General features: G+C 38.0%; 2 protein-coding genes across 6 annotated transcripts in view; one reads left to right on the top strand and one right to left on the bottom strand.

Annotated features, from left to right (window-relative positions):
* The first annotated feature begins 73 nt into the window (after nucleotides 1-73).
* Nucleotides 74-12,572, top strand: TRMT10B (tRNA methyltransferase 10B). 4 transcript variants are annotated; one of them, XM_026712772.2, is made up of 9 exons: nucleotides 74-395; nucleotides 941-1,132; nucleotides 3,478-3,586; nucleotides 3,926-4,050; nucleotides 5,348-5,500; nucleotides 5,932-6,010; nucleotides 11,212-11,279; nucleotides 11,538-11,661; nucleotides 12,265-12,572. In XM_026712772.2, exons 2-9 carry the CDS (start codon nucleotides 968-970, stop codon nucleotides 12,366-12,368), a joined length of 927 nt encoding a protein of 308 aa, XP_026568557.2. In that variant the 5' UTR covers nucleotides 74-395; nucleotides 941-967; the 3' UTR covers nucleotides 12,369-12,572. The 4 variants fall into 4 exon arrangements, with proteins under 4 accessions (XP_026568557.2, XP_087782464.1, XP_087782463.1 ...); XM_087926337.1 differs by having other exon boundaries at nucleotides 261-395; nucleotides 944-1,132; XM_087926336.1 differs by having other exon boundaries at nucleotides 264-399; nucleotides 944-1,132.
* A 1,352-nt stretch (nucleotides 12,573-13,924) lies between these two features.
* FRMPD1 (FERM and PDZ domain containing 1) overlaps nucleotides 13,925-20,721 on the bottom strand; it is a 78,760-nt gene continuing 71,963 nt past the window's right edge. For both annotated transcript variants that reach the window (XM_026712765.2, XM_026712769.2), the window contains 4 exons: nucleotides 18,914-19,096; nucleotides 18,684-18,831; nucleotides 17,268-18,056; nucleotides 13,925-16,401 (listed from right to left, as the gene is read on the bottom strand). In XM_026712765.2, the coding sequence (XP_026568550.2) occupies nucleotides 14,126-16,401; nucleotides 17,268-18,056; nucleotides 18,684-18,831; nucleotides 18,914-19,096 (3,396 nt within the window). In that variant the 3' untranslated portion in view covers nucleotides 13,925-14,125. The remainder of the gene's footprint in view (nucleotides 16,402-17,267; nucleotides 18,057-18,683; nucleotides 18,832-18,913; nucleotides 19,097-20,721) is intronic.

Raw genomic sequence — 20,721 nt, 5'->3', positions numbered from 1 at the left:
AAACTGGCCCGAAAAACAATAAACTTGCGAATAGGCTTCGGAATGGAAAAGAGTATTTTTGCTTTCCCTGTAGAAATCCAACTCAGGATGGCATTTCAGAACGGATGGCCAGCGAATCAAATTCACACTCCTCCCCCGTGGTCTCCAAATCAAAGCAACGCACGCTCCCATCCGCCCAATCTTGAATCAGATAATCCTGTCCCGTCGCCCACGATGAAAACTACCATTCCCAGAATGCAGCTGGTTCCCGGTAGAGGGAAGTCTCATTGGATGATGCCTTATAGATAGATAGATGAAGGAAATAGCTCGGCGTGGAGCGAATTTTTCGTAATTGAATCAAAAAGTGTCCGGAAAAGTAAAAGAAAGGCTAATTGAGAAATTGCTATTAGAGGGAGGTGAGTAACAGACGGTTAGTCTGAAAAATAATTCATGACTCTTAAAAGTACTTAAGAAGTTATCTGTAAAGCACATTTTGCTTATCTTTTTTTGGGGGGTGGGGGGGGAAACTACACACTGATTTTATTTGTGCAACGAAGTGTTAAGTAGAAGACATGCCTTTAAGACCTTATATGGCAGGAGGAATTGCATGAGTCTGAAATTCTCAGGCAACGTTGGAATACCAGTGCGTCTTCTTTTACATATCTGGAATTGGCAATGCATTATTCTTCCCTTTCCGTGCTATTAATCAGCACCCGTTAAGACTGGTTCACACCCTTTCCCCTTTTCTGAATAAAGGGTGAATACACTGAGTTATATACTTTTCGTGTTTCAATGTTGGATTACTATAACATGCTTACTTGAGGCTCTTTTGAAAAGTAGACAGAAGCTGCAGTCAGTACAGAATAAAACTATCCTGCTTTAGAATGAGAGCAGTTTTCACTTCTGCCAATTCAATTCTATGGCCCAGCATTTAACGTCATTTTTTCCTATGCTTTCACAGCAGTTTGGACAACTCCCCTCCCCCCCCATGACTAATCCTGAGAAGAAAGCAGAGAAAAGCATCTGTGGAGGTTGTGATCAATACAGAGATGGATATGGGGAAGATCTCTGGGATGCATTTGAGCTTCTGGAAATTGATGGGAACGATGAAAGATCCAGTGAACAGGTTACAGGAAATGAGAATTGGTGTTCGGTATGTAAACAAATCTGGGCAATTTTAATGTGGTTTCATGTTATTGTACCCTATGACTATCATTAAGTGTTGCACCTTGTGATTCTTGACTCTTGACGAATGTATCTTGTACACTGAAAGTATTTACACCAAGACAAATTCCTTGTGTGTCCAATCACACTTGGCCAATAAAGAATTCTCTTCTATTGTGAATCTCAGTGTTTCACAGGGATCATATTTTACATTGAGGAAGGGCCTAAAAGTCTTATAGCAATGGCTTTGTTTAAAGGCATACTTGTAGATATGTAAGGTAGGTACTCACACATTGTGAATGAATACTCTTTTTATCCCCACTTTCCCGGTTTGTAGGTAGCAATAAATGTTTTGTTTACTTCAGTTTCCCTTTAGTTTATATATTTTGAAATAGCTCATTATTGCTCTTTAGCTAAAAGATATCACTATAATAGGAAGAAAATGGGAAATTACCATAATACATTACAATGACTATTTAAGCAATACAAAACACATTCAAACAAGAACCAAAACAGATTTGTTCTCAAATGTCTGGCTCAATGGAAAAGTTTTAAGCTGGTGCCAAAAAGTTGTCATGTTGACATCAGCTGAGCCTTTCTCTGTACCAGTGGCCTAAAGATCCTTTAACAATAATAACCGGAGGACCACTTGAACACCATCAGCATTGACAAAATCACTGTAGGTCAATTGCAAAAGGCAGCTTCGTTTGGACAATTTACATCCTGCGACGATATCTTTAACACCTTCAGGCAAGGAAGACTCAAAAGAGGGATAAAAATGCCAAATCTAGTCTAAACATCTGGCTGACTGTGTGGCCAATCATAATAATAAACAGGGCCTTGGGAACAGCTAAATTGATGCATAAAAATTCCAAATCCAATCTAAACTAAATCCAAGCTTAAAAAGCATTAAGAGTTGTAAATTTAATTTTGCACTGTTTTTTTTCCTGGAAATATTGTATTGCTAATTAGAGCTTATAAAACTTATGCTAGATCAATCTTAGAGTATTGTTCAACAGTTTGGAATCCCCACCATATATCTGACATCAATACAATTGAGCGGGATCAGCAGTGAGAAAAGTCTTGCACTCTTCTGCACACAGTAGAATTCCTTATGCTACTAGGCTTGAAATTCTGAGATTGGATAATTTAGAACTGTATCCCTTGTGGTCAGATCTAGGTACTGCATACAAAATTATACATAACAATGTTTTACCTATAAATGACTTTTTTGTTTTAATCGCAATAATACGCATGCAAACAACTGCTTTAAACGCAGTGTAAATGGTTCTAAACTTGACTGTAAAAATATTATTTCTGTAATAGAGTTATCAAAGTCTGGAACATGCTACCTGATTCAGTTGTTTCAGCTACAAATTTTCACAGTTTCAGTCACAAATTGACTTCCATGGATGATGTTACATCATACTTAAGTGGTTAGTAGAGGGGGCGTGCATAAGTGCACTAACGTGCCTATCGTCCCTGCATTGTATTTTTATTCTTTTATTCTTGTTCTCATTTTTGTTTGACAAATTCTAATAAATAAATAAATATATAAATAAACATCTGGCTGACTCTGTGACCATCATCATCATAATAAGCAGGTCCTTGGCAAGAACTAAATTGATGGATAAAAAAATGCCAAATCCAATCTAAACATCTAGATCAGGGGTGTCCAACCTTGGCAACTTTAAGACTTGTGGACTTCAAGACTTGTGGACTTTAAGACTTGTGGACTTCAACTTTAAGACTTGTGGGCGTTGAAGTCCACAAGTCTTAAAGTTGCCAAGGTTGGACACCCCTGATCTAGCTGATTGTCAGCCAACCATATTAATAAAAATGTTGCTACAAAAATACTTCCACAGCAGATCTTTCCTGGATTTCCACAAATATCTTTTATGCATTTAGAAAGGCAAGCAGTGTGCCAAAATGCAATTTAAACATTACATTTGCTATTGACTGAAAGCACTAAGCAAATAATACTGTACTCCCATCATTTTTAGTAGCAGAAAAAGATACTAACTCTTAATTATACTGTCATTTTTAATAGTTATCTGGGAAAAAATACAGCACACAATTATGTATTCCTTTCTATCTGTGTAAAATAGCTGCAATTTGTAACAGTTTCTGTGTATGAGAGTAGAAAAAGAGGAGAAATGAATACTGTGTAAGCTGCATTAGATGTCATATGCAAAATTTGGGAAGTTTAAACAACGGAATATATTCACATACAAACACATATGCACCACATATGCATCTAGTTCTAATAAGAAAAACTTTGCAAATGGTTTCTTTTCCTCCCTTACATGTCTGTTTATTTTTCTTTATATTAAGAGGAATGTTCTAAGGAAACAACGACACTGGGAGAAGATTGTTTCTGCAAAGAAGGATAAAAGAAAATGTGAAAGAGAACGACGTAAAGCAAAGCATGCTGAACAAAAAGGTACAAGAAACAGTATAATTTCCGTGTCCATCTTCTATAGAAAATAGTTGCTCTCTCTACTCTGAAATTTCAAGGAACTTTACTTAGGTTTTCTGTGAGTGGTGCTCAGGTTTTCTGAAACAGGCTTCTCTACTACAGCTAATGTTTTGTAATGTTCACTTGGAAGGAAGTGTAGGCAGCCTGGGGAACATATATTTTGGGAGAGATTTTGATTTATAGGCACAGAAGTGCCTTTCAAAAAAGGCAAAATCATGGCTTATGCCTCACCTGTATGTTTAACATCGTTCAGTGGTGAGCAATTGGATGATTTGTTTTTTCCTTCTCTTTTCTCTGTTTCAGGCACTGCTCCTCAACTTAGTAAGCGAGATCTAAAAGCCATTGCAAAAGATCGGCTTCTAGAAGCCAAAGCAACAGGTCCTCGGCTGTGTATTGACATGAGCTTGACCGGTCACATGACTCAGAAGGTAGTTTTATATTTTTTGCTCTTTTTAAAAAAACATGGAATTTGCTTTTCAGCACTGGTGAGTGTGCCTCTGCTCTTGAGTACTTATTTCACAATACTTTGAAGAGGTTGCATTCAATTATTTGCTATATTGACTGAAGGAATTGTACCCATAAAAATTAGAAATGTGGATGTGAACATTTGATTTTTCCTCATGAGAACAATAGAAAGCTTCCTGAACATTTAGGCCCAGACTGGAATGTAAGTCGTTAGTTCTATAAGTGCAGGAAACACCACCTCTGCAGCATCCACAGAAAAGGAAATGATTGAATGATGGATGAAGAAAAACTATTCTGTGAGAGATTTTATACCTTGCTTGTAATTATATGACTACGTTCTCTTGAACTGAGGAAACATTGGGATTGGCCAGATTTTAAGGATATTTTCTAAGATTTACCTCTTGGATTGGGTGTACTGGAAGTGGAATGGAGAGGACTTTAGGGCCACTGAAAGGCAATAGATGAGATGGATGGAGTGCTCTTTATTAAATTTGATGAGGACAATGTTGCAAGATCAAAATGTGTATTGCAATTACATAGGGCAGAGCATGAGATCCAGTGTTTTGAGATGCTCATAAGCAGGGTTTTTTTGGTTCCTTTGAGTTAGTTTTAATTCCTGGCTATTGCCTTGACGTGTGTCTGCAGTTTTTTTGGCAGGGTTTCAAAAATGCTTTGTCCTTGTCTGCTTCTTAGAGCTGAGAGAAAGTGACTGGGCCAAGATCACACAGCTAGTTTTGTGCTCACAGTGGGACTAGAACTTACAGTGTCCTGGTTTGTAGCTGGGTATCTTAAACCAGGGGTCTCCAACCTTGGCAACTTTAAGCCTGGAGGACTTCAACTCCCAGAATTCCCCAGCCAGCTTTACTGCCTTAAACAGTACCCCAAACTGGCTCTCCAGACAGCTCAGGAGGAAATTTACATCAGCCTGAAATAAAATGCAAAGTTCTTGGATTCATATGCTTCGTGAAATCCCTCCATAGCTTTTGTCTGACCTCAAGTTATTAAATATGTTAATATAAATTGGCATGTGGGAACTTAACAATTAAAGATGTAAATATACTGAGTTACATTTCCAAATTCTTATATAGAATTTGATACTTTATGGAGAACTCTCAGTTTGGCAGAGAATTACTGTACCTTATTAGAAAGAAATGTATAGTCCTGCTGTTAAATAATGGGTTCCAGACATATGTTCCCAGTATAAGCACCTAAAGCAAAAAACAACCAATCTCACTTGAGGCTTTTCTTCCTTCTTCAAAGGAAATAAGTCGGCTTGCTGCACAGATTAGGCGGCTTTATGGGTCTAACAAGAAAGCTCAAAAGCCCTTTTGGCTCCACCTCACAGGAATTGTGAAAAATAGTCCTATTTATGAAGCATGCTTGAGAATGAATGATGGATTTGCCAATTATCTGGTAAGTATATTTCCCCTCTTTCTCTCTGCTTTAGCTTTCTCCAAGTGATGACACTAAAGGAAAATACTTTTTCTTCAAGTTGCCTTATCAATAGAAGGTAAAACACGTAGAATTGGTAGCTTTCCTTTCCTTTCCCATAATATTCTCTTGATGGTTAACGTGGTATCTTCCAGAATTGCAGTCCAAACGTGAGTAGGCACAGAATAGTTGCTTTTTAAGAAATCCTGTAGTTTAATATCTTCAGTAGTGTTGTAAAATATTATTACGTTTAAATTGGGCTAAAATGCTGTTTTGATTCAAAATGTGTTTTTCAATAGAACGGTAATGAATAGTCAATTTTTTCCTCAAAACTGCACACTAATTCCTGCACAAGTAGTCTTTCTAAAATGATTTTTTGAAATTCCATTTACATATGTTACATTCTTTTTCAGATGGATGTTACTGCAGAAAGTTATCTTGACCTATTTCCTTTGGACATGATTGTATATCTCACACCAGATTCTGATAATGGTATATTGCAACTTTGGGATTGTTTAAAATTTGTTATTATTATTTTAAATGAGTAATAATTGGATTTGAGGTTTCTTAATGTATGTTTCAAATGAGAAACTTGTTTCCACTTATTTTACATCCACCTCATGAACTGTCAACCAATGCTATATATTCTAGCGTTCAGCTGGGACAAGCAGCTTTATATGCCAAACTGAGCAAATGTTATGTGAATTCGGTCCTTGGTAGTAGCAGAATTGCAGTAAGTAGGGATAACTATAACTCAGCCAAACCTAATGCAAGCTTGTGGTGGTTGTATATGCACTTCTTTCTCTAAATACTGTGGCTGGGAACCAAAAATTAGTCTCTTTTGATTGGTGGGGTGAGGACTCGCAATTAAAGGTTTTTGCAGCACTGCTGAAATATAATGCAGCAGTGGACTCTTACTAACACTTAAAAATTAACATTAGATAACATAAAAGAACTATAACATAAGATAAAAAGCACTATAAAATGAATTTTAAGTAAAATCTAAATCTAGGTATTCAGTCAGTACAGTAATGCAATAAATAAACCACATAGTTATAAATTATATTTTAAAAACTAATAATCTAAATTGTTACTACATTGAAATTTATTTATATATTTCCAAAAATCAGTGGAGCAAGTATGATCGTATTGCACATATGGATCAGAAGTCAGCTGTTTGTACAGCTTCTGTGTAAAACTTTGCTATATTATTTGTAGTAAAGCTTTTGTTATCTAATGGAAGGGAAATAATATAAGATTCTTCAGATTGATCTCGGGCACGTAACAACCAAGAAAAATGGAATCTTGTTAATATGGATGGATTCATGGAACCATCACAACAGAAAATCCGATTAGCTATAGGATCTTTTATTAACTCTCCTATATAAAAATGCTAAACGCCAACTATTGACCTTGCTCTGAAGAAGAGTCTTTGTTGAAATGGGAAAGACAGTGAGTCAGCATAATTAGCTGACTCCCATCTAAGGTGGTTAAACTGTAATGGGATGAATTTTGAATAAGGCCTGTCTTATTCTAGTATTCAGCATCTAAGAGCCTTTGTTTGATAACTCCCAGCCACCATAAATTTGAGGAAATTTGGAAATTGTGAAATGTTCTAAAATTCACTAGAATCCAAAACAACTGGAATTTATTGGCGAATGGGATCAACCCAACTGGAAAATGAATAATAAGGTTATTTCTTCATCTGGCCAGCTTTTAGCGGTAAAATTGCATTGAATACACATTTTAGAGCTTTAAGCACTGCTGTAATAGACTTAGTTTGTACTATTTCCTCAAAAATCATCCTATAATTTGGGTAAAATGTAATGGAGATCTATAAGCAACTGAGCCAAGCATTGGCCAGTGAATAGTTTTAGGGCTGAAAAGTGTGGGGAAAAAAATAGAAGAGCTGAAGAATCTCTTTGAGGCCACAAGAATACAGATTTGATACTTGTATCCCATGATCCTGAGTCTTGAAGGACTACACCTGGATTTAAAACTCCCCAGTGAAACTTCCTAAATGTTTTAGGAAAGATCGTTTTAGATAGTTTTTGATTTAAAAGCATAATTGAGTCTAGAATTAAGGTTATATATCTTGATGGTCATTAAATGAACACTGTGATGGTTAAGAGAACCCATTATACCCAATGGACATTTTTTGCTGGAAACCAAAAGTTAATACCAGTTTCAAGCAAAAAAATATTGCAAGTTGCGATCATGTTGCCTGTTGCCAAGTTTCCAAAATTTGATCATGTGATCTGGGCGGGGGGAGCAGGAGGCTGTCAAAACCAGGTTGTAAGTAACTCTATGAAGGTCCATTGTAATTTCTAACAGTCACTGAACAGTTTTAAGTCGAGAACTTGTCTGTACTTTAGTCTTCTGGAAATATATTCCAAGGTGATTTTCCTTGCAGTAATGCACAAAAATATTAAGTGATCATCTGAGGCCAGTTGAAATTCTTAAAACGATCCTCTACATAAAAAAAGAGTGGGGACTTCATGTCTGTTACTCTAGAGGGCTGAAAGTTTGGATTTGAAAATTTCTTTGCCTATAAATTCATGTATAAGTTGAACAAGGAAGGAGCTAAGTTAATAGACCTTATGAGTAACATCAAGTTCCTAATTCTAGAATATTTATGAAACTCCTGGATTAGGAAGAATAACTGAATCTAAAATACCAAGCCTTTCCTACTAAGCAAATATAAAAAATGAATTAAATGTTGATTTAAAATCACTAAAGGCTTCCTAAACTGAAGCTACAGACCTTCTACTGCAGGGATCCCCAACCCCTGGGCAATGGCCCACCACTGGGTTGCACCCTGTTTGGAACTGGGCCATGTGAATGGCGGGCAAGCGCATGCACGCAAAGCCCCACTCACAAGAGTGGTGGGCCCTTGAACTCACAAGCAGAGCGCTCTTGAGTAGTGGGCATTTGTGATCACACGCAAAGCTCCACTCGTGTGAGCAGAGGGGGCTTGAGTGTGAAACTCCATTCACGCAAATGGAGCTTTGTGCTCAACGGTCTCTGCTTACACGAGTGGAGCTTTGCATGCGAGCACAAGTGCCCTCCTCTCACACGTGAAGCTCCATTCGCTCAAGGGGAGGGCATGTGTGCCTACTTCTCCCACCAACAGAGCTGTGTGTGCCTGTGTGCATCTATCACTCACATGCCTCCCCCTGCTACACCAAGGTGGAAAGGTTGGGCACTGTTGTTCTGGTGTTATTTTTCAAAAAGATCATCAAATAATATAGACTAGCATGGAATATATAGTAACCTTTAGAGTAAAAATAGAGCTAATTACTACCAACAATTAGAAAGGTATATCTCAAAATAGAAAAATCTATAATATTAAGCAGATGGTAGTTTAGTTTGATGCACTTTAAGCCAGAAATACTCTTACTGGAGATATGAGAAAATGATAGTGTAAATGGTATCTATAAATAACATTGTTCCCTTCATTTTCAGTACTCAAGTACCAGCACTTAATATTTTATTTAGCCAAAATAACATCACCAGCTAAACACAAGCTTGCTGAGAGCACCAGCAAGCTTTGGAAAACAGCAAAGTTTTGCAGACAGATAAAAACATAATTAAGAATCATTTTTTTAACGAGGAAGGAGAATTCTTCAAAAGAGTCCAGTGAGTAAGCTTATTGGAGCTGAGAAGGAGAAAAAAAACAAACCCTTCACAAAGCAGGCAAGGAGAAATTGGGTCAGATAGAAACCATAATTATTACAGTTATTCTGTATTGTATATTTTATAGATTTTGCTGGGCATAATTTTAATATATTTGAGCATACCTAGACATTTTGTTTTGAACCAAGGCAGAGGACTAACACTTAGCAGCCATTCTATTTCAGTCTTTCTGATTTTAGTCATTTTTTTAAAGATTGCTACACAATTCAGAGAATTAAGGTAGAATAACATATTAATTTTTCCTGCATGCTTAACTGGCTCAGGGAGAGAGTTAGTGTATTGTAGCAGCACAGACAAGAAGCAATTACCTTGCCCCCCCTCCCCCACAGACCCAACTAATTCCACCAAGTCAGTTGTATTATAGAACACCTAAATCCCATATTTTGACCGATTTTGAGAAGAGAATTTGATATAAAGAGTGGTTAGAAGCCTCTCCATTACAAAACTACCTACTAAGTTTAGCTGTATAGTAAGAGAACATTTGGCTTGCCTGGGCTACATTGAGTGAAGAGGAATTGTCCTGGGACACATAAAATACTGTATATACAATATAGCTAATGTACAGTATATAGATCACATAATATTAAAAGGATATAATCTTGGGAGAGCTGCATGATCAGCTATTCAAAGCTGCTTGGGCTGCTGGTTGGACACACCTACTCTAAAACAAAGCTCCCACGTTCTGATTGGATGAAAAAGGAAATGGAAAAAGGGTTAGTCGTGTCATGGAACCTTGCTGGAATAGTAATGGGGCAGATGCTGTAGGAGATGACCAGGCTGAGCCTGAGGAAAGGGTCACACGCATCATCAAGCCCACAAGACATAGTAGGCCATCCCACCTTGAATTCCTTTCTATTTTTAACTTCTAATTTCCCTTGAGGGTTAGTAGTTCAGATTCTTGTAGAGAGCTCAAGCTTATAATAAAACTTTATACACATTTGAACTGCCTGGATCTCCTGAAATCTCTGGTGCTTGACAGATGCAATATATGGCATTTCTTGGAGTAAGTGGACAGATTCTAAATCCCCGAAATTTTGAATTTTTTTTTTTGAGCTAGTTAGTAGGACTATGTTGCTGCCGAAGCCTCCAGTGACAGAGCAGTTAGTGCCTAACTGAGTTAAACGTATTACGAAGGGAGACTAATGAAGTTTTCACCCACTCTCAACATACATTTAAAAAAAATAAAAATCAACCTATTGTTCTTCTCCCCTTCTTGGCATATGATTAGATAGTTAAAAACATAAACAAAACTTGAAACACATCACACCCAGGTAGCACACATATTCCCTGCAATAATCCCCTAAAATGGGGTTCACTTAGCTTCTTGACCATGTCCAGGAAGAAAGCTAAAATTTTACTCGCCATTGGGATTTAGTCCTTCTGAATTTTGGGATAAGTAGTAGATTGTTCCACAAGCAGACACAGCAACAGAAGTTAAGATACCGGTAGATGTTATTGTGCAATTGGATGAACTCAGAACAAACCTACCTGTCAGATCTCATGGAACTGGCAGAAATAAGGATAGATAGGAAGTCCCACCAGTAATCCAGTCTTGTACTATGAAGGTTTTGTAGGTGACCAAAAGCACCTTGAACTGCACCCAGAAACATACTGGGAGCAACTCAAAAGTAGTGGAGTTTAATGATCCTACCGAAGAGATGATATTACATCAGTTTAGTGCACCTGTAGTTATCAGTGCTGCATTCTGAACCAGCTGCAGTTTTTGAATGACTTTCAAACGTAGCCCCATGTAGAAGGACAGTGTATATTTTGAATGCTTCCCATTCATAATAACTGTTATAACTTTACTGCCAGTTTTGATGTTCTCTGTATTTCTTTGCCTTTATTACTGGCTCCTGCTAAAGGTGTTGTGCATAGGCATGAATATGAATATGGTAATTTGAATATGAATATGGTATTATGAATATGGTAATGAGAATGATATCATGCAATCTCTCTTTATTACTAGATGTTTGTTTGTGTCCTTCTCATTTTAGTTCTTGAGGAAGTTGATCCAGAAAAAGTACATATTTTGGGAGGGCTGGTGGATGAAAGCATTCAAAAAGTAAGTATAATGATATTCTTACAGAAATAGCTAGGCAGTATTTTATTGGTGAACTGCAGGAACTTATCTAATCCCAAATATAATTTTCCTGTGTATAATTCACTAACATGATTAAAATTGAGCTTCTGGGTTTGGAGGATAGGCATAGTAAGCTTTTTAAAGAATCTAATAGCCAGATGTAGTCCTTTAAAAAAAAAACTGGCATAAAGAATCATTTCCTCCCTTCCTCCTTTTAGTATATTTAATTTGTTTTTGTAGAAACTCACTTTCCAAATTGCCCAGGAGAGACATCTGCAGACAGCACGACTGCCCATTCAAGAGTACATGGTAAAAAACATCAATGCAAAAAATTACCATTCAACAACCTTAGCAATCAACCAAGGTAAGTAATGCACACGCCTGTTGATAGAATTTACTGCCATCTATTTGCAGGCATGGTATTACCATCAGATTTCCTATTCAATTTATAGTTGGAATTAGCTGTTGCAAATCAACTCCTGATAACTTGCATGGATGATGTTGATCCATTTTTTTAAAAAAAATTACATCTTTCTGACAATGGTTGCACAGTTGGTTTATGCACACTGGAGTTTTGGACTCGGACAGAATTGATCTTCATTTTTGTTTATTGTACTTTTTAGGGCACAAAATGTTGTATCACATGAAACGTTCAAGAAATTGCTCCTGAGGTAGATATAGTCCTAACATACCGGACTTGTCCGAAGAGAAATGGGTAAATAGGCATTAAACAGTAGAGGTCTACCTTGAGCAAAGTACGAAAGCCTTGAATGTCATGCTGTATTAAAGACCACAAATCTTGCACACTCCTTATTAACACATTTAAATTATTGTTGGAAAATAAGAGTCTAGAAATACAGAGGATGGCTATTGTTTCTATAGAAGCTCTGTTATGCCATGATTGGATTCTGTCCTCCTTGTAATGTTCCTGACTTTTTTTAATAATTATCCAATGTGTTTCTTTTAGTGTTTGATGCCTTATCAACTTTCTATGATACAAAGAGCTGGGAAGAAGCACTTAAAGCTGCAGTTTCTCCTGGAAAGGGATACATCTTCAAAGACACACAATGACAAAAGGATTCTGGATACAAATATGAGAAAACAAGATTTGGTCTGCTTTTGGTAACCTACAACAGTCTCCTTTACTCAATTGCATTCCAGATATTTTGGACTACAGTGATTTAAAATTTCCAGTTGTAAATTATGAAGCTTTGACTCCAACACTACTGTATATAGACATGTGGGGAGAGTAAATGATTATTTAATTGATCTTCATTTCTGCTTACTGTACTTCTTGGGGAAAAGACTGGGTCCCTCATTGGTTATTCTTGGTGAATCTATTAGAAAGGTTAAAACATTGTTTGTTTTACATTGCAATTAACTGCACTTATTACTGATTTGCACTTTTTTAAAAAAAACATGACACTTGTGCTGGGAATTTTTGCTGAAAGCAATGAATCTTTCATAATGAAATGAATGGGTAGCTTTTCCTGCACTCATAGGCAAAGGAGCTGAGGTTATGTCAGTTTATTTTTAAAAAAACATAAATGCTTTATTGCTCTAATTTCAGATTAAATCTCCTTGCCACTATTATTTACCCTTCCAAGCATAGCTGAGTTGACTAATTGTGTTATTAGGGGCATTCTAAAATTAAGGGTAGGGATATTATAAAATGCTTTGTAGTGCTTGCCTGCATAGGCACTCAAAAACAAGGCCTCTATAGTAGAGCTTACTTCCTGCTAATTAACTAGGTCTTTATTTATTAGGTATAATAAAGAGATGCATCACTTCCATTTTCAGTGAGTACAAAAAAATCAGCAATTGGGTGAAAATACTGTTCAAAAGTTGTCTTCTATTTTAAAGGGGAATATCCCTTTAAAATAAAAAGTAAAAGCAACTTGTGAAGAAAAGCTGCTACCACCTGTAATAGGCTGTGAAAACAATCCTGGGAAACAGAAGCCAGGGCCATTATGTAGGCAGCAGCTCTTCTTCCTGTTTCCCAAGGTTATTCTTGCAGCCCATTATACTACCATACTGCCTGTGACGCTTCACTGCCAGTGACCCTTGGCATGTCAGACAGTTTGGGTTGAAAGAGTGAGTGGCCCAAAGTTGCCAAGTGAACCTCTATGGCTTAAGTAAACAAGAATCAGGGTCTTCTTTGGTGTTAATCCAGCATCTTATCACTTATACATCACTGAGTCTTTTTTTTTTTAATGTATTTTTGAAACATACTCCAGGTGCATTTATTTAAAACACCAGAAAGACGACTCCCACACAAAAGATAAGATACCTATGATACGGATTCTTTAACCTTGATCAACATTTCCACCACTTGGCACACGCTAACATTGTAAGATAATATGTTCAGCAGATCTGTCCAGTTTGACTTACAGCTTACATACTCTCTGAGTATTCTTAAGTAGCATTTATCCACAGCAATTAACATTGAAAAGACCTTCAGAAAAGATTGATCCTGTGTCTTCTTCACTTAAGGGGAAAGGGGGGAAAAAAAAGTAAAATTGGATGTGAATTATGCTATACTTTTATGAGAAATGACTTATTCCCTTGACTTCATTCAAGCTTTGACTATTAATATCCATTCACAAATGAAACCAAACAATTCTCAGTTTTCCTTCAAGCCATTCTTTTACACATCCCCTGTTTTTATTAGACTCTCCCAGGGTTATACATTTATCAGGCTGACTCAGAAGGTCACAAAATATGCAAGTTTTCAAAATAGCTAATTTTCTTTATAATGAATTTAACAATAGTTGTACTGTTAGTGCAAAGAAAGGAGAAGCAGGAAGAGACAGCTTAACAAATCCATCTCATGTGCAGGATGAAGCTTTGAACTGCTGTACAAGGCAGAAAAGGGAAGCGGTGAGGGCCGTATATTGACACACACATAGTTTTAAGCTTAGGCTGGAGTAATCCTTCTCATGAGTTTGCCGACATGCCTCCAAAAACTGTTGATAGCTACATAAAACATCCCTCAGGTTGGTTTTAAGGTCTATGTGCCCACTACTGCAAAAGCCACAGTCTGTGAACTGTAGGCATACTTCCATCAACCGGAGAAGGTTCTGGAAGGTCTTTTGAACTATCACTGGTGTCTCTGGAGAAGGCCCTTGTGCTTTGATAATCTTCTGACAATTGGCTAACAATCTCTGTGATTCCACATACAAGGCATTCTTGTTTTCTGAAAAAAGGGCAGTGCATTGATCCTCTGGATGTTTCCTTTGGCTTCCTGAAGACCGCCTTAAAATTTCCTTTAGCTCTACTACATCCCCTAATAAATGGCAGAAGTCAAATGTCGAGACAGACCATTTTTCTTTCATATCGCTCAGTTCTTTGATAGGCAATTCTGGGAGGTATCCGTCATTCTGAGAATCTCTGGGGGTCCCGTTCACATAAGTATGTGCTTGGAGGTGCCTGGTGGGATTAAAATCTGAAGGCAGTGGGTTTCTTGTTGAAGGTGGACTTGTTAAGGGTCCTTCAGAAATGCTACTTGCGAAGGGTTTGGTGCTGTCTAATTCTGCTTCATTTTCTACCCCATGGAAACAGCTTGCATAAGACAACTGGCAGCTGCATCTCTCCAGTTTCTGTGGGGTTTCCTCAGAATTCACTAAACCTGGCAGACCTGTGTCACTGAATGCCACTGCACCTCCAGTTGCATTGTCAGAAGACAGAAAGGGTAGATCTGAAGTACAGTTTTTCTCACTGGGTCTGGCAGTCTTAGGCAAAATGTCAAATGAAAGGTAGCCCTGTCCAGCTGAATTACCACTTTTGCTCTGTTCTACGTTCTCCTCCGAGGAAGCCATTAGTGAACTGGATCTTTTGTTTTTATAATCTGTAATGAGAGCATTTCCTGTGAGGTTTTTCCCCTCTGTTTTAAAGTCACCAGCAATGTCTGCAGATTGGCACAGATTATGAGATATACTCAAAGCTGATAAGTGGGCTGGGACTTGATTGATAACATCATCTTTTAAAGATAAATTATTAATGCCCAGGCCATTTTGGCTAGTAATTCCTTGGCAATCATGATCTGCTTGCTGACAGATTTTTGCATTTTCTGCTGCTGAACTGAAATTTGGCCAGCAAATTTGGCCTGATGTATCAGTTACAGTTGAAATCCCCAGAAGTTTTTCATCTCCCGATTTCTGCATAGCACCCTTATTTGACAATTGGCTGGCACTTTCTTCAAGTTTTAAGTCTCCAAGGACCTGGCTGGATTCACACAAGATGGAGTCACTTTTGACTCTCTTGCAGGGATCTAGCATAACCTGTTCCTGTTTCTCAGCTTTCTCTGCAGAATGAGAATCCAGGTCCAAGACTGGGGCAAAAGACGAAGGTTTGTCTTGGATGCTGTTTTGAGACCCTGAAGGTTTGGTCGTAGTGTGTATTATTTCCTCAATCAATACATAACTGACTCCTGTTGGAGGCGTAGTTTTGATTGTTTTCTTGTCAAGTGCTTGCTTTACGGAACACTCTGCTTTTACTTCACAATGTCCCTGAACCTGTCTAGCTATTTCTGTAAGCTTTTCTGTTTTTTCTTCACAAGTGGGATCAGGACCATCTGGCTGAAAATTAATTTCTGGTGTACTTAAATGGTGACTCTGATGGGGGGCCACATAAAAGGAATTTAAAGAGCAATCTCTTGAGTCTAAACTTCCTCCACTTGCCTGCGCAGAGGCCAGGCACAAGACTGAATTGGTTACTGATGAAGTCTTCCCCATTTCTGGTGAATCAAATGAAAAGGTTGAATTTGGGACCACCTGGGTTTTCTGTGTGGCTTCAAGAAGATTGAGAATTTGCTGGGGTTCCTTCAATAAACTCTCACCTGAGGGATTTGAAGCTCCTGAAATGGTAGCATCTTTACTGCAACCAACATTGGTTTCCAGGGCATGGGGTGAAGCTTTGGGGAAACTAACTTGGGAAGTAAAATTTGTCTCGAGGAAGGACCTTCTTTTCCTCAGTTTATGGGCACACGTTGGGTCTTTTTCTGGCCTGAATTTCACCCTTCTGCTTTGTCTTGACAGGATGTTTTCATCCAAACTGCCACAAGATGGCAACTCTGGGGAACAATGTAGGGGTAGAATTTCAGAACCTAAAAAATAAAGAAGAGGCCATCAATATGGAGAATTACTTTTTTGTCCTATTTCAAAAGTCATTTGTGAAAAGATTTATGTTGCTGCTGATATGTGTGTCTAAAGGTGCCTTCGATTCATTTCTTTCTACAAGCTAATAAAGAAACTAGGGAAATGTCAGGCATTATCTGATGGCCTTCCTCTCTCACCTTGTCACTGAAATTTAATCTATTGTAACCAGCTCAACAAAGTTGGAGATATACTTACCCATCATCCTCTTCCATCCACTTTTGTATCTTTTTATGGCACAAAGGGATGAAAAGTTGAGAGAGACTACAGAAATTCTGCTATCACAGAGTACTCGTTAGTAGTAGTAAATTTCTAGGTTTTTTTTTTACTACATTAAAACGTTCTCACACAAATATTCCACCATTTATAGTTGCATGAACACAAAAAGTAAGTACCGCGACAATTTATTTCCGTGTATTGGTTCTTTTAGCAACTAAAAGAAAAAAATCAGAGGAAATGTAATAATATGAAACACTGAACTGGAATTTTCTTTGCAATGAGTTTTGTGGAATAGCCATTAACTCTCAGTCATAGGCACCCATGCCTAAATGAAAACAAAATATTGGGCAGATATAAGGAATAATATTTTGAATATGAAAGGAAAAGCTAATAACTGGCTAGATTTCAGTAAGTGACTCAATCAGCTTTAATTATTCTAAAGGCCTCACATTGATACTATAGCACTACAAGACATCATGAGTAACAGTGTGAAATATGGAAGAGACCAACAAGGATTGCCAAGATAGCAGTCAAAATAAAAGACCTTGGGAGGTTCATACCACAAAGGAGATACTCCAGGGGTTATCTTTTAACTCACCTGCTTGTGGCTCTTTTGGAGTCATCCTTTCGGTTCCATCACAGACTTTATTATCTGAGTTAGTCCTTTCAAAGCCAGGGGGAGATCTCAAGACAAAAACAGGAGCCTGGCCCTCACTGATGTTCTCATGGTTTTCAAGCTCCTGCAAAGAGCAACTTTCAGGACTGTCACTCTGGGTATTCTTCCCTCCACTGCTGGCTGGAGAGAGGTTGGCACAGAGGCTGTAGTACTCCATGATGTTGCTTTCGGCCAGCTTGGACTCTAGAATACTCATACCGTTTTCTCTTCTGGATTCCTCTTCTGGCTGTAGAAGACCTGGACTGGATACCAGGGGTGGCAGGAGGAAAGAAAAAAAATTTTCTTGTGATGTTCCACTTTCCTCATCTCCATCTGCCTCAAAAAGCACCTTGTCATTATTGGCCAATTTTTGAAGAGCATAGTTACAAAACTGAAAAATCTCTGTCCTGCTTGCTGAGCACGCTTCTAAATCATCTTCTTCCAAGGCATCCAGAGAGTCACTTGAGCCACTGGACTTTGGCCCCCTGCTTTCTGTGTTGGCTGAATCGGAGGCTTCTGAAAGGCTATCGCTTATGTTGTACCCATTGCAAAAGCTCATTTCTTTGGCCTCCAAGGTCTTTCTTTCTTGCTCCAGCTCTTGTTGCTCTCCTTCCTCCTCAATTGGGGGACTAATACTGCTGTACTTGGGTGAATGTGTGCCTGAGAAATGGTCCAAGGAGGAATCTGGCTCAGAAAATTCTTCAGAGTCACTGCAGGTTCTAGATTCGTATCCTGCAAACACATACAGACAATTTCCTTGCTTCCTTCCAAGCAAACTTAGAACACAATTGAAATAAAAGCTCCCTAAAAAGATCCTTAAGATGACTGTACAGCTAAGAAAAAGGATTCCTCTGAACACATCCTGAATACTGTTCTCAGCAGCAGCATTTGGGTAGTCAAAGGATAATGGGCTAATATTCAAACACGTTTCAACCATAACAGGGTCTGTCTCAGTGTGTGGAGACTGTGGGGATCTGGATGGGGGAAAGTAGGCCCAGGTTCAACTATAGGAAGCCTGATAAATTTAGATTGCATGCAAAATTAGGAGGACTGTGTCTTGAATGGTATCTCTGGCACTGGTTCATGCCCCTGAAATTAGATGGATTCACATTCAAATGTGACAGAAACATCTCCCACATCCTTTCAGAGTATCTCAATGACCATTTCCAATGGGGTTTCTAAGAATCCTTTTGCTTTTGCTCCTACAAATGAAGGGGGCAATAAAGCTGTATAGAGAAGAATAAATAACAGACGGAGACTTCAAAGTGCTAAACATATGCATGTATTTCTAGCAACAGGTGCACTATTGAGTTTGGAACAGTCCTCTCCTTTACTTATTTAAGAAAACTTGCTTTTTACCTTCCTCAGCAGAGATCCGGTGCATTTGAGGTTTTCTCTCCTCCCAGATGAATATGGAGCTGCTTGAATCTACAAACATTCTGTAGTAACCACTGATGAGACAAGCCAGATCTTTGGCATTGTTGGACTCCAGTAGCAGAGTGAGCACCTTGTACAGAAGAAGGGAAACATGATGAGCTGAAATGTTCCTGACAGGGTAATACATCAAAATTGATATGAAATATATTTACCTTTATATCTTGGAGGTAGATCTTCACCATGCTTACTTTGTCAGATTCTTTAGTGAGTTCCAGTCTGCTTATGTTAGCAAATTCTGCCAGCAAGGTTATGATATTGAGTTTGCTATTAACCACTTGACTGATTCCGTATTTGGCTCCCACCAGCAAGGCAATGCATGTCTCTCTGTCCTGTAGCTTCATGGGGGGAAAGCAGCTTATGACCAAACTTAGAAAGGAACAAACTCGTGTCTGGATACAATTTCTATACAGTATAATTTGGACATGTAAAGAAACCCACACAAATGAAGTAACACAATTTGAACTTTCACAACGTTATTTTTAAATACATGCTAATCTCAAGGAGACATTTCTGATCAGTTCAGAAGGTTTTTTTTTTTAAATAGTATTCTGTATTAACCTTTTCTCATTCTTGCTTTGATTGAGAAGAAACAATAGCCACCTAGTAAAGAATTGGATCCTATAGAGAAATCTCTCTCTCTCTCTCTCTCTCTCAAATAATGGCTTACATTTGTGCTGTCTAAACAATGGTTTAGAAATGTTTAGGGTGTGTGAAATTGCCACAAATTCAGAAATATGAAGTTAAACAAATAACATCTTATGTTTTATGAATGCAGCCAAAAGTTTACAAAAGCATTACAAAAACCTAAATGGGAATTGAACAGCTCACTTTAACATAATTCAATGTTTTATGAAACTTACTGGCTATCATTTATGCTGTACTGTAGAGAGGAAAGCAGGAAATTACTCAGTTGTTTCATTTATTAACTCCAGCACTGGATGATAGCAGCAGGTCTGTTTTTTCTATATTACTGACCAGTTCAGGAAATTACTATTTCCACATAATTGCTTCTGACTGAACATTTTTGGATTATCATAGCTCATCTTAACAGTTGTGATCAAGCTGTGGGCCCCTCACAATTTATGCCTCTGAGAAATGCTCACAGCTTTTAAGGTGACTGGCAAACTAATTAATTGGCAGGAGTGTGTTAGGCTGGTCCTGGGAACAAATGGGTGGAAGAGACAAGTGGCTTCATCTCAAGGTCTCAGATGGTAGGCCTTCCTGGACTGATCTTATGTGATATCTATACACAGATACACTAATGTGGTAAAGAAATGAATTCAGAGACTCAAAATATAGACACTCGACCTTATACCATCAAACATACAGCAGCCTGTTTGCCATCTGATTTTATATGTAGCATCAGGCCTCTTTCTGAATGGTTATGATGGGTCTATTTATTTCCTTGTCAAGCAAAACAGAAATAGTGTCATGGGTGGACCTCAGGAAAAACAGGTTACTGGGTATTTCAAGGTGAGAATCAGAAAAGACTTGGCTTGACATTTCTAATACCAATATTGAATTTCAGAACTCTTAAAATAACTGGGCCTTGTGTACCACAAAGGGCATCTTTGTGCATTGTTTATTGCTATACATTAAACATTAACAGCAAAAAGTATTTCTGAAACTTGCTGCAGTCATGGACAATTGTTTCACCTTGGACCAAGGCTAAACAAAGTCTTCTTTATCCCCACCTCTATAGTTGCCAGCATAATTCGAGGTGCTAACAGTTTAAAACCCTTCTTGGTTTACAGCCTGTACATCTTCAGGATCACTCTTAGTCCCACAACTAACTATTGTCCAATAAGATAGAACTATTTCATTTTTTTATTGGTGTATAATCTGAGACATCTACATGGATACTATTTTATTTTCATCTTGCCTTTCCTCCATGAATTCAAGATGGCCCTCCCATTCCTACTGCAAAATCGCCAGATCTCCATCAGTCAGGAAAGTAAGA

This window comes from Pseudonaja textilis, chromosome 2, assembly GCF_049901715.1.
Source record: "Pseudonaja textilis isolate UNSWEBS1 chromosome 2, rPseTex1.2, whole genome shotgun sequence".
Taxonomy (NCBI): domain Eukaryota; kingdom Metazoa; phylum Chordata; class Lepidosauria; order Squamata; family Elapidae; genus Pseudonaja; species Pseudonaja textilis.
Note: the sequence above shows the minus strand (reverse complement) of the source record. Positions and strands in the feature narration are given on the sequence as shown.